Source organism: Gopherus flavomarginatus, chromosome 1 (assembly GCF_025201925.1).
Source record: "Gopherus flavomarginatus isolate rGopFla2 chromosome 1, rGopFla2.mat.asm, whole genome shotgun sequence".
NCBI classification, from domain to species: Eukaryota; Metazoa; Chordata; order Testudines; family Testudinidae; genus Gopherus; species Gopherus flavomarginatus.
In genome coordinates, this window is record NC_066617.1 from 8733777 (window position 1) to 8746583 (window position 12807).

General features: G+C 48.1%; 1 protein-coding gene across 2 annotated transcripts in view; it reads right to left on the minus strand.

The window, feature by feature from the left end:
• Positions 1–12807, minus strand: part of EXOC4 (exocyst complex component 4) — a 619611-nt gene that overhangs the window by 93116 nt on the left and 513688 nt on the right. For both annotated transcript variants that reach the window (XM_050936809.1, XM_050936810.1), the window contains exon 12: positions 11920–12056. In XM_050936809.1, coding sequence (XP_050792766.1) covers positions 11920–12056 — 137 coding nt within the window. The remainder of the gene's footprint in view (positions 1–11919; positions 12057–12807) is intronic.

Consider the following 12807-nt stretch of genomic DNA (forward strand, 5'->3'; position numbering starts at 1 on the left):
ACATCCCTTCTAACAGCCTCAAATCCTCATTGCCTTTACTGTTCACACTCTTCAATTATTTATAGACCGTTATCATACCCTTTCAGATGCCTAGGACTGAATGCAGTCTTTGGGAGCATTCTCACCAACGCTGTACAGGGAAAAGACAGTTACTCACCTTTGTAACTGTTTTTCTTTGAGATGTGTTGCTCATATCCATTCCAGTTAGGTGTGCGCACGCTGCGTGCACGTTTGTCGGAAAACTTTTTTACCCTAGCAACACTCGGCGGGTCGGCTAGGAGCCCCCTGCAGTGGCACCGCTATGGCACCGGATATATACCCCTGCCGACCAAGCCGGATATATACCCCTGCTGACCAAGCCACCCGTCAGTTCCTTCTTGCCGGCTACTCTGACAGTGGGGAAGGAGGGTGGGTTTGGAATGGATATGAGCAACACATCTCGAAGAACAACAATTACAAAGGTGAGTAACCGTCTTTTCTTCTTCGAGTGATTGCTCACATCCATTCCGGTTAGGTGATTCCCAAGCCTTACCTAGGCGGTGGGGTCGGAGTGAGATGTGGCAGAGTGCAAAACTGCTGAGCAAAAAGCTGCATCATCTCTAGACTGTTGGACCAAAGCATAATGTGAAGCAAAGGTGTGGACCAAGCACCAGGTAGCCGCGCGACATACTTCCTGGATTGGTACATGAGCCAGGAAGGCAGCAGACGAAGCCTGAGCCCTGGTAGAATGTGCAGTGAGGTGGCCCGAGGGAGCATACGCCAAGTCATAGCATGCACGGATGCACGCCGTCATCCACGAGGAGATCCTCTGGGAGGAGACAAGTAGGACCTTCATCCGGTCAGCCACTGCAACGAAGAGTTGGGGGGATTTACGGAAGGGCTTCGTCCGATCGATATAAAATGCAAGCGCCCTACGGACAACTAGGGAATGTAATTGTTGTTCCCGTCGAGATGAATGCGGCTTCAGGAAGAAGACCGGAAGAAAGACGTCTTGATTGGTATGGAAGGCCATAGGGAGGAACGCTGGATGTGGTCGCAACTGTACCTTATCCTTGTGAAAGACAGTATATGGTGGGTCCACTGTGAGTGCACGAAGCTCGGAGACTTGTCTGGCTGATGTAATGGCTACGAGGAAAACTGTCTTCCAGGACAGGTACAGCAGTGAGCAAGTGGTCAACGGCTCGAATGGTGGAAGCATAAGTCTGTTTAGGACAAAATTGAGGTCCCAGGTAGGGGTGGAGCGGCATACCTGTGGGTATAGGCGCTCCAGACCCTTGAGAAACCTAGTAACTATAGGGTGCGAGAACACGGAGTGGCCATTCTCTCCTGGGTGGAATGTAGAGATGGCTGCCAAGTGTACCCTCAAAGAAGATACCGCCAGGCTCTGCTGCTTAAGAGACCAAAGGTAGTCTAGGATGGTAGGGATTGAGACCTCAGAGGGAGTAACATGCTGCGTTGCACACCAGCAGGAGAAATGTTTCCACTTGGCCAGATACGTTGACCAAGTGGAAGGCTTCCTGCTACCCAGGAGTATTTGTTGTACTGGAGCAGAGCAGCGCAACTCTGACTGGTTTAGCCACACGGTAGCCACGCTGTGAGGTGAAGAGCCTGCAGGTCCAAGTGGCAAAGACTGCCGTGGTCCTGAGTTATGAGGTCTGGGTGGAGTGGCAGGGTAATTGGGTTGGTTACTGACAGGTTGAGCAGCGTGGTGTACCGTGTTGTCTGGGCCACGCTGGCACAATTATGATTAGGTGCGCTCTGTCCCTGCGGAGTTTTAGCAGGACCTTGTGAACCAGCGGGAATGGTGGGAAGGCATAGAGTAACCGGTGCTTCCACAACATTAGGAATGCATCCGAGATCGATCCCGGTGAAAGACTCTGGAAGGAGCAGAACATCTGGCATTTCCTGTTCGCATGGGAGGCGAACAGGTCTATGTGGGGAAATCCCCATTTCTGGAAAACCGAATGAATAACGTCTGGCTGTATTGACCATTCGTGACACAGGAAGGATCTGCTCAGTCGATCTGCCAGAGTGTTCCGAACCCCTGGGAGAAAGGACACTACCAGGTCTATCAAGTGGGTTATGCAGAAGTCCCAGAGTTGGATGGTCTCCTGACAAAGGGGGGAAGATCGAGTCCCTCCCTGCTTGTTTATGTAATACATGGCCGTTGTGTTGTCTGTGAACACTGAGACATAACGGCCATGTAAATGTTGCTGAAACGCCTGGCACGCCAGGCGGACCGCTCTCAGCTCTCGGACATTTATGTGAAGCGCCAGTTCCTGCGATGACCAGAGGCCCTGGTGTCCGAAGGTGTCCGAGGTGAGCCCCCCAGCTGAGAGATGACGTGTCTGTTGTCAGGGGCAGTGGGGTTGGGGGGGGGGTGGAACGGTAGCCCCACACACACCAGGGAGGGGGTCAGCCACCAGCCTAGGGAGCTTAAAGTGCTCGGGGGAATGGTGACTATTGTGTCCATTGGGTCTCTGCCCAGACGGTATACCGAGTTGAGCCAAATACGGAGAGGACGGAGGCGGAGGCTGGCGTATTTGGTCACGAATGTGCAAGCAGCCATGTGACCTAGGAGACCGAGACAAGTGCGAGCCAAGGTCGTCGGGAAGTTCTGTAGACCTCGGATGATTGTTGTTATTGCCTGGAACCGCGGCTGTGGTAAGTAGGCCTTGGCTAGACCGAAGTCCAGGGTAGCTCCTATGAAGTCTAACCTCTGTGTGGGAACCAGAGTGGATCATCAGGCCTAGACGTGTGAATAGGTCCCTGACAATGCCCACATGTTGTGTGACTTGCCTCTCGGAGGTTCCTCTGATGAGCCAATCGTCCAGACACGGGAATACGTGTATCCGACGTCGGCAGAGGTATGCGGCGGCTACGGCCATACACTTCGTAAACACCCTCGGGGCCGTGGAAAGGCCTAATGGGAGGACCGTAAACTGGAAGTGCTGACGGTTGGCTACAAAGCGAAGATGCCTCCTGTGTGGAGGAAAAATGGCGATGTGAAAGTACACGTCCTTCATATCGAGGGCAGCATACCAGTCTCCAGGATCCAAGGACGGGATAACAGTCCCCAGGGAGACCATGTGGAACTTCAATTTTGTCATAAATTTGTTGAGTCCTCGCAGGTCTAGGATAGGTCTGAGGCCTCCCTTTGACTTGCGGATCGGGAAATAACGGGAGTAAAACCCCTTGCCCTTTTCGTCTTTTGGCACCTCCTCTATTGCTCCCATGGCGAGGAGCTTCCGCACTTCTTGCAGGAAGAATTGCTCGTGAGAGGGGTCCCTGAAGAGGGACTGGGTTGGAGGGTGGGAAGGCAGGGTTGAAATGAATTGGAGGTGGTATCCGTGTTTCGCTGTGCGTAGGACCCAGAGGTCTGAGGTTATCTGGGGCCATACTGGGAGGAAGTAGGAAAGACGGTTGGAGAAGGGGGGGAAGGGATCCTGGCCTGAAACTGGTACGCCGTCCTCAGGCATACCTTCAAAAGGCGGACTTAGGTCCTGCTGGTGGTTTGGAGGGACCTTGGTTTTGGCCCCCTTGGGGTCCTGACTGGCGTCTACGCCCACCCAGCCCGCCAAAGTCTTGTCTTGTCTATGTCGAGGTATAAAGTACGGGCGGTGAGTCTGGGGATGGAAAGGCCTGCATTGGGTCACGGGTGTATGCATGCCTAAAGAACGCATGATGACTCGATTGTCCTTCAGGCTCTGCAGTCTAGGGTCGGTCTTTTCTGAGAAGAGACCTTTACCATCGAAGGGTAAATCTTGGATGGTATACTGCAGCTCCGGTGGGAGGTTGGAAACCTGTAGCCAGGAGATGCGTCTCATGGCGACACCCGAGGCCAGGGTCCTGGCTGCTGAGTCGGCCGCATCTAGCGAAGCCTGGAGGGAAGTTCTGGCCACCTTTTTCCCTTCCTCCAAGAAGGCAGCGAATTCCTGGCGGGAGTCTTGGGGAAGTAGCTCTGTGAACCTGCCCACCTCCGCCCAGGTGTTATAATTATAGCGATTCAGCAGGGCTTGCTGATTCGCCACCCGGAGCTGTAGGGCGCCTGCTGAATATACTTTGCGGCTGAGTAGGTCCATTCGCCTAGCCTCTTTTGACTTTGGGGCTGGCGCCTGTTGGCCATGGCGCTCCCTCTCATTGACAGATTGAACAACTAGTGAGCAGGGAGGAGCGTGGACATACAAATACTCGTACCCCCTAGAGGGTACCATGCATTTATGCTCAACTCCCTTTGCCGCAGGAGGGATGGAGGCTGGGCATTGCCATAAGGTGTCGGCATTGGCTTGGATGACCCTGATAAAGGGTAGAGCCACTCTGGTGGGGGTATCTGCCAACAGAATGCTCATTACAGAGTCCTCGACCTCCGGGACCTCCTCAGCCTGGAGGTTCATGTTGAGTGCTACCCTCCTGAGGAGGTCCTGATGGGCTCTGAGGTCGATTGGAGGAGGGCCCGAGGAGGATGTTCCTGCCACCGCCTCATCCGGAGAGGAAGAAGAGGAAATGCTGGGGACGAGTGGGTCCTGTGTGGCCTCCTGGTCTTGGGCCGTCTCCTGCTCCAGCGGTACTGGGGAGACCAATGAGTGAACTAGTGCTTCCTCCGTTCCAGCCAGAGGAGGATGGGTAGCTGTAGCCTCTGGTGCTCGGTGCTCTGATGGAGTAGAGCGGGATGGGACTATTGGAGCACCTTGGGCCTGGTGGTACGCCCAAGGCGTCCAAAAGGACCACTGATGTGGGCCTTGGCCCTGGGTCTGGGCCTCTTGAAAACTCCGGCGGGCACATCTGAATTGCGGTCTTGAGCATAGTAGCTGTCCACGTGGGACGACACCGAAGTGTCTGGATGGCCATGGAGGAACGGAGAAGCCCTGGGCAGAGGTTCCAGCAGACCTTACTCTACTGTGTATTGAAAACCGGTGCCGGAAAGCATATCGGTACTGGGAGCGAGATCGGGACCTGAGACCAGAGCAGTGCCAGGAGGTCGACTGAGATCTCGAAGCTCGGCGCCGTGATTGGCTACGGGAGACACAGTGCCTGGAGCGGTGCCGAGAGCTGGAAAGGTGCCGAGAGTAGCGGGCCGGCGAATGGGATGTCGACCGGTGCCGTGAGTTCGACTGGTACCGAGGATGGGAATGGTGCCAGGACTGCGAGCGGAATCGGGAGTGGAAGTGCCGTCTGGACCTGGAACGTCTGTGGGACAGCGATAGTTTTCGGTGCCGGTCCGCTGTGCCGACAGAGGATGGTCTTATCAAGGCTGGTTTACCTATCGATTGTATTACCCGCACCGGCGGTGCCGGGGGTGGAGACAGTGTTGACTCTGTCAAGGCAATCAGATCCCTCGCCGCTAAGAACGTCTCCGGCGTGGATGGTATAGGCACCTCTACCGTGGTCTGTGCCGGGGAGCTAACAGGCGCCGGATTTGACGGCCCTTGTGGGACCGGAATCGATGGTGCTGATGTTGTCGGTGCTGTGGCGGGTGTTGGTGCTGGGCGATCCAACTTAGACACGCTCTCTGGCTGCGGTGCGGGCGGCACAAAGGTAGCAGGAGCCTTAGCCTTTCTCGACCTTGGGGACAGGGAGCAGCGTGGATCCGACTTTGGTGCCGGCGACGGCCGGTGCCGAGAGGCTTTGACAGTACTGGCGTGGTCCAGTGCCGAGGAGGCGCTTCTGCTAGTCGATTGGCCAGCGCTCGGTGCCAAGGGTGGAGGGGTGAGAGCTGCCTCCATGAGGAGCTGTTTAAGTCTGATGTCCCGCTCCTTTTTTGTTCGTGGCTTGAAAGCCTTGCAAATGGGGCACTTGGCTGTTAGGTGCGATTCTCCGAGGCACTTCAGACAGCAGTCGGGTTGATCTCCTGTCGGCTTCAGCTTGTGACAGGCCGAGCACGGTTTGAAACCCGGTGAGCTGGGAATGGGCCCCAGCACCGGGTGCGGGGAAGGGGCTAATCCCCAAACCCCTCTAACTATAGTGGACTAACTATGCTAAACACAAATACGCTAAGTATAACTATATAAAAAGGGTTATAACTATATACATGATAAAGAACAAGAAAACTACGAGTAGCTAGGGAAGTGGAGGTCAGCTAAGCCGCGCTTCACTGTTCCAACGACCGACACGGGAGGTAAGAAGGAACTGAGGGGTGGCTGGGTCAGCAGGGGTATATAACTGGTGCCATAGCGGCACCACTCCAGGGGGCGCCCAGCCGACCCGCCGAGTGTTGCTAGGGAGACAAGGTTTCTGACGAACGTGCACGCGGCACGCGCACACCTAACTGGAATGGATATGAGCAATCACTTGAAGAAGAAAGACATAGTTACCTGTCTGCTTTACAGTGTGAGACATCAGCTGCTCAAAATCACATGGGCTTTTTTGTTTGGTCACTGCTATACTGAACTGCAAGCTCAGATCCAATGTATTGTCTGTCTATTCTTTTCCAGCATCATGGCGTTTCAAGAGTCTTTCTCCTGTTGTTCTTGATTATCTGGCTTCAGAAGCATTAGTTTGTATCCTTCACTTTTGCATTATATCCTGTTCATGGGGTCATATACAACTGGTGTTTTAAACAGAACTCTCGTGTGTGTGCAACACCTCCTGATTTTATTGACCTGCTGTTTTTACTCCATTTACCTGCTCATTAGTGGAGATGTTAAATAGGACGGGAGCTAGCACTGATCCCTGTGGTAACCCACCGGACATCCAGCCTCTACCATCAACTGCATGGCCCTTTACCAGTACCCTTTCTTTGGTCTTTCATCTGGATTTCAGTCTACATGATAACTTCGTATACAAGTTGCTCTAACTTAGATCTTTAATAACAGATCATAAAACACTATGAAAAACTTTACTAGAGTCCAGAATAGTAATTTACAAATACCCCCCACCATAAAAAGCCCTGTGCAATTACTCTGCTACAGTAATGGGGTTAATCATTACCACGAGTGCCATAATCTGCTAATTAATTCACAGCTCAATGGGCCACAGACAGAGCCATCTGTGTGGCTGTTTGTATGTAGCTCCCAGGAGGGGGCAGGAAAATAGGTGTAACACTTGAACAGGTGATGGTGCACCGTTGAGAAGGGCCCACCCCTCCGTAGCTCAGCGAGTTTTATTCATAAAACATCTGCCAGCGGTAGTAGCCACAGATTTGCACCGTTTCCCCTTTGGAGCAGTTGTGCAGAGTGATTGCTAACGGTCCCTGGACACAGCTGGGGTGCCAAGCCTATTCATTAGGAAAACAACTGGGGGCCAGAGGGGCTAATTGGATTCAGTTATTTCATGACAAACGCAGTCGGGAATGACAATTTTTTTTGCAGGACCAAGGTAGAAGCTACTCCGAACTCTAGCAATTGGTGATTCATAACCGTGATTTGTTCACGCTGGTGAGCGTTTAGAATTTACTATTAATGTGTGCTCAATATGAGCCAAAGACAGGCCCTTTCCCTGAAAAGCGTACATATCTAAATAGACAAGGTACGAGTCAAAAACTTACATACAAAACAGTGGGAGAAAGAAGCAAATAACAGCCACTCTTTAGGATGGAGCGAAGATGTCCACTGGTTAGGGCACCAGCCTGAGACTCTGGAGACCTGCGATAAATTCCCTGCTCAGCTGAAGACTTCCTGCATGACTTTGAATGAGTCGCATAAGGTATGTCCACATAGCAACTGGGAGATGTGACTGCAGCACGTGCAGAAATACCCAAACTATTCTCCTGGTCCTAGCTAGATCAAAGCTAGTTTGAGTAACAATGGTAGTGAAGCTGCGGTGGTATAGCTGGCTGCATAGGCTAGACCTGCCCACCTACAACCTTGGGTACACAGCTGAGTGGCCTCCATGGCTTTACTGCTATTGTTACTTGAGCTAGCTTGATCACAGTTATCTTGGCTATGTCCACACGTGTTGCAATCACATCTCCTGATTGCAGTGTAGACATACCCTAAGTCTCTTTGTGCCGTGGTGGCACATCAGGAATCAGTCTTTGGAAAAAAATGTTTGTAGGGAATTAGAGGACTCTCTGAGGGACTGAGGGTGAGGGCAGGTTGCCCGAAAGAGTTAAAAAAGGAAATCTGGCAGCTCTAACAGCATAAATCGTCATGAAAAGCTAAGGTCAGCTATCTGGTTCAAGACACAGCAAGGTTTGTTTGTGGTGGAAGAGGAACACGGTGAGGAACTAAAAGAGGAAGGATTGATTGAAATCAACAAAACTGGGCAGCCACGTTGATGTGGTTAGCTCTTTTCCAGTTCCTAAAACATTGTATTGTTCTTTGCTATATCCCCCAACCCAGCAACAATCCTTTGGTAAAGACTGATTCGATTCAGCAAGAGACCATATTATTGATCTGGTCACGTCACCAATACCAGGATAGGGGAAGTTGGCAAATGTTTTTTTAGTAACACTTCACCCCAACATTTAAAAATTATTTTTGCAAGTTTCACTCTGGGCCATTTTGCAGTCCCCAATTTAGCTTTCCACAAAACACTCGTGAATGCACTTTTAGCATCCAAACATATGAATTTTCAAAATGGCGTTTTTCAGGACGAAAACTGACCTTTGTCAACATGAACATTTTAAATTTAAGAAATTTTCAAGGACTTGTCAGATTGGATCAGAACGAAGGTGCAGATAGTTTAATGCCCTTTCTCTGACAGTGGCCAGTACCTGATGCTTTAGAGGAAGATGTCAGTGGCCCACAATAGGCAGATATGGGATAATCTGTCTCCCACATTAGGGTTCATCCTGATCTCCAATTGCCAGAGACTGATTTAAACCCTGAAGCACAAGGCTTAATAACCCTGCCAAAGTTTGTTATCTTTAATTATGACAACATGGGGTTTTCTTGATTTCTACATACATATTTTGAATCTTGTTAGGTTCTTGTCCTCACTGGAAAATTTAAAAAACTGAAACAGAACTGGAAAAGCCTCAGATTTCAAGTTTCTAGCACAATGTGAACATTTCACATGGTGTATATCAGTCCCCTCTACCAAAGAATGAGTTTCACTTTCAAGATTCATGCAACCTTCGTCATAGGGCAGCTGAAAAACATGGGTCCATTCCTCCAAATCAGAAATCTCTGGTTAGGAATGGCCATGAATAAGTCCAGTGCTCCATACAATTCAATTCTGGTCTATACCCGCTTTGTCAGAGGAAGGTTTAAGAAATGCTGCAGGGTACAGTTAGGATTCTATATATCCAGGGAAAGTTTCTTCCTAAGCTCCAGTTGTTGGAAGTTGGGGCCTACTTCTGAAACCACCAAAACATCACTATTAAACAATAGCTATTACGTGGTTGAAGCTGAAAGGTTTCAAGATATTGGTCATTTGGTAATCTGTACACAGCAGATTGACCACGTGAATAGAGAAGACCATATGGGCAATTTGAATTATTTTTTCTATTGGAAACACACATACACAAAGCCAAGTTAATGAACCAACTGGCCACTGCACCAGTCTTCTATTATTTACCTTTCTAGCTTATAAAGAGCCTGTCAACATCGCATCTCATTTTGTACACTAGTTAGTAAGACTTGCAATGTTCATATTTGTGGTTTCCCTGAACTCCAAAGAAGATGGTAGCTCCCTTACGCTGTCATTTGCTGCCCACCATCTCTATCACGTAAACACAAAAACTTCCTTCCCAGAAAGCCCTTTGACTTAACCCTTATTGTACTACCACTTAAACAATTTAAGCTGTACATTTGTAGGGCCAGACCCTTAGGTGGAGTTCCACTGACTTCAAAGGAGCTGATTTTCATCAGTTGAAGATTCAGCCTTAATATTTCCAAATGTTAATAACGTCTGAAGGTGGGTCCATTAAGACGAATTGTTGGTTCACCTCTGCTCTTCCCAAAAATCTTGGGGGAAACCATGGTTCACAGGGCGAGAGCTTTGGCAACATGACAGCTCCCAGCAGAGGGCATTGCTACTTTATGAATTCGATCATCTCTTTGGAATATCTCAAGCTACTCTCTCTCACGCACACATATATGGAAATAGGGGTAGCAGAATTTCTCCTGTCCCTGTTATGCTCTTCTGAATCATGTGAACTGTATATAGATTTCTATTTCCGTCAGTCATTTGCTAGCAGCAAAACTAGAACATTTCCTGTTTTTCCTCCTGCTGTAATCAGGATATGGTAGTCCAAATTAGTGCTGTCCTAATTACTCTTCAGCAGGTGTCAATTCTAGGGATGGTGTCAAGAAAGCAAGCAAGCAAGATCCTTTATCAAATTCGACCAACAGCTGTAAAGAAATTACTTCCTACTGCCTGATTTCGGTCCATAACATTTATTAAAACACGCATAATAAAGAAACATTAATTGTAATAATAATACATAATATATACGTATGTAGACAGGCACACCACACGTGTACATATATGGTGTTAATAATATTCCCATAGGTAGCCCATAACCAGATGACTCTCTTCTGAATGAAATCAGGCAATAAGAAATAATTTCTTAACACTACAAGTTGAAACACACAAAGGGATTTTGCTACTTTCCCTGCTACCACCAGCTTCAATTAGCTCTTAACAGGTATTATATATGGTAATAATATGGCCCACATTACCATAGTACCCGAGCACTTCATAGTCTTTAGTGTTTTTATTCTCATCACACCCCTGTGAAGCTTTTATTCCCATTTTACAGATGGGGGAACCGACACACAGGGAGACTAAGCCACTCGCCCAAGGTCACAGAGGAAATTGGTGGCAGAGAAAGGAATTAAACCAGAGTTTCCTGAGTCCCAGGCTAGCACACTAACCACTAGCACATCCTTTATTTCCTAGCCTAGGTTCCCATGTGGTGGTGCTGTTAGACTTCAGCCCCAGAAGACACGGCTCTTTAAGGATGGATGAATTCAGTCCTGTATGTAAAGCACTTTAGAATCCTTTGGAGAAAAAGGTGCTATAGAAATGTTAAATGTTTTTAATATTAAATAAAATCCTGTGTATACTGTGTGCTTATATTATAGCCATGGATTTCAAAGCTGTTTAGGGGACCTGGATGCCCAGATTCATTAAAATGAATAGGAATTGGGCACTGAAACCAGCTAGCTTTAAAAATCTTATCCTATCTATCTTTAGAACTCATAATATGAAAGGATTCAACTTGTTTTCTCACTGCATGTAGCCAAGCATAACAGAGCTGATGTGATCTTATGGTTATGGAGATCACACATTTTTCACCCTTCTTTTCCCAATCTCCATCTTTCTGATTAAGAACAAGAACCTGTTTTACTTTTACCATGAACCAAATGCATGCTTTGATTGAAATAAAGGGTGTGTTAACCCCAGTTAAGGTCATAAGCTCTCGGTTCCCCCACCTGTAAAATGGGAATAAAAGCTTCACAGGGGTGTGATGAGGATAAAAACACTGAAGACTATGAAGTGCTCGGGTACTATGGTAATGTGGGCCATATTATTACTATATATAGTACCTGTTAAGAGCTAATTGAAGCTGGTGATAGCAGGGAAAGTAGCAAAATCTCTTTGTGTGTTTCAACCTGTAGTGTTAAGAAATTATTTCTTATTGCCTGATTTTATTCAGAAGAGTGTCATCTGCTTATGGGCTACCTATGGGAATATTATTAACACCCAATACAAATGAATAGCCCACTGAATTTGGCTCTCTTGATTCTACCAACCACCTGCATTGGTGTTTTTGGAAAGTATGCATATGGGCGTGAGATGTCACTGGGTCTTCCCAGCCTCTTGGATGGCTATTATCTCATATTTCTCTCCCACCCACTAATCAAGCAGACAAGTTTTCCAGGAGGAAGTAAGTCCACCCTGCACATACTGAAATACAATAACACTTCAGACCTACACATCTTTAATCTTAATCCTCCCCAACAATTTAGTGAGGTAGGGCTCATTCTCCTTATTGTATAGGAGGGTCTGGTTCCCTGGGGTAGGCTGTACCTGTAGGCAGTAGTACAGGTTTCCTTATAGTCCTGGAGCTTCACACACACCATGTTGAGGAACTGATCTGAATAAGCACTCAGGTCATGCATCAGGGTCATGAGGTCCTGTACTGTCTTCTCCACAATTACTGTACTCTGGAAAAGAAAGAGCATGGTGACACTACATTTTCCATACAACAAATGGAAGAGAATGTGGAGAATAGGCAAGAGAACCACAGATCATGGAAGGGATGGGTGTGACAATCTGGCTTGCCAGCAAATTCTTCAGGACTCTGCCAGTCCAAATCTTGCCTACCATTCAACGATCAGTGCCCCCCAATTCCTGAGTTCCGCAGAGACATCCATCTGCAATGCTCAGCTCCTCTGACTGTACCACCTACAGAACCTTATCAACTTTGCCGCTCCTTTAAAGAGACAGTACACAAGAGCTTATGACCTTAACTGAGGTTAACACACCCTTTATTTCAATCAAAGCATGCATTTGGTTCATGGTAAAAGTAAAACAGGTTTATGAACAAAATGACACAGATTTAAGTGATATAAAGTATAAGGATTGAAATAGTTACAAGAAACCAAAAGTAAGACTTCAGTCTAGCTTAACAAACTAGAGCTCTTTGTTCAAAGATGGTTTTTTCACCAGTCTTTCCTTCAGCATGGCTGACTAGACCTTTAGCACTTCTGGTGAAGAATAATTTAGGGGTTCGCTCCCCCTCCCCTTTACAGTCCAGTAAGCCTTTGAAATGTATCCTTCTAAAATATATTCCTAGATAAAGTTCCTTTCCCCTGCTGATTGTAGACTCCATGCTGTTCCCTCCCTTCCTGGTGATTTTTACAATGCAAATTATCTCTTCCTGCAACCCCCAAAACAAATGAATAGCCCACTGAA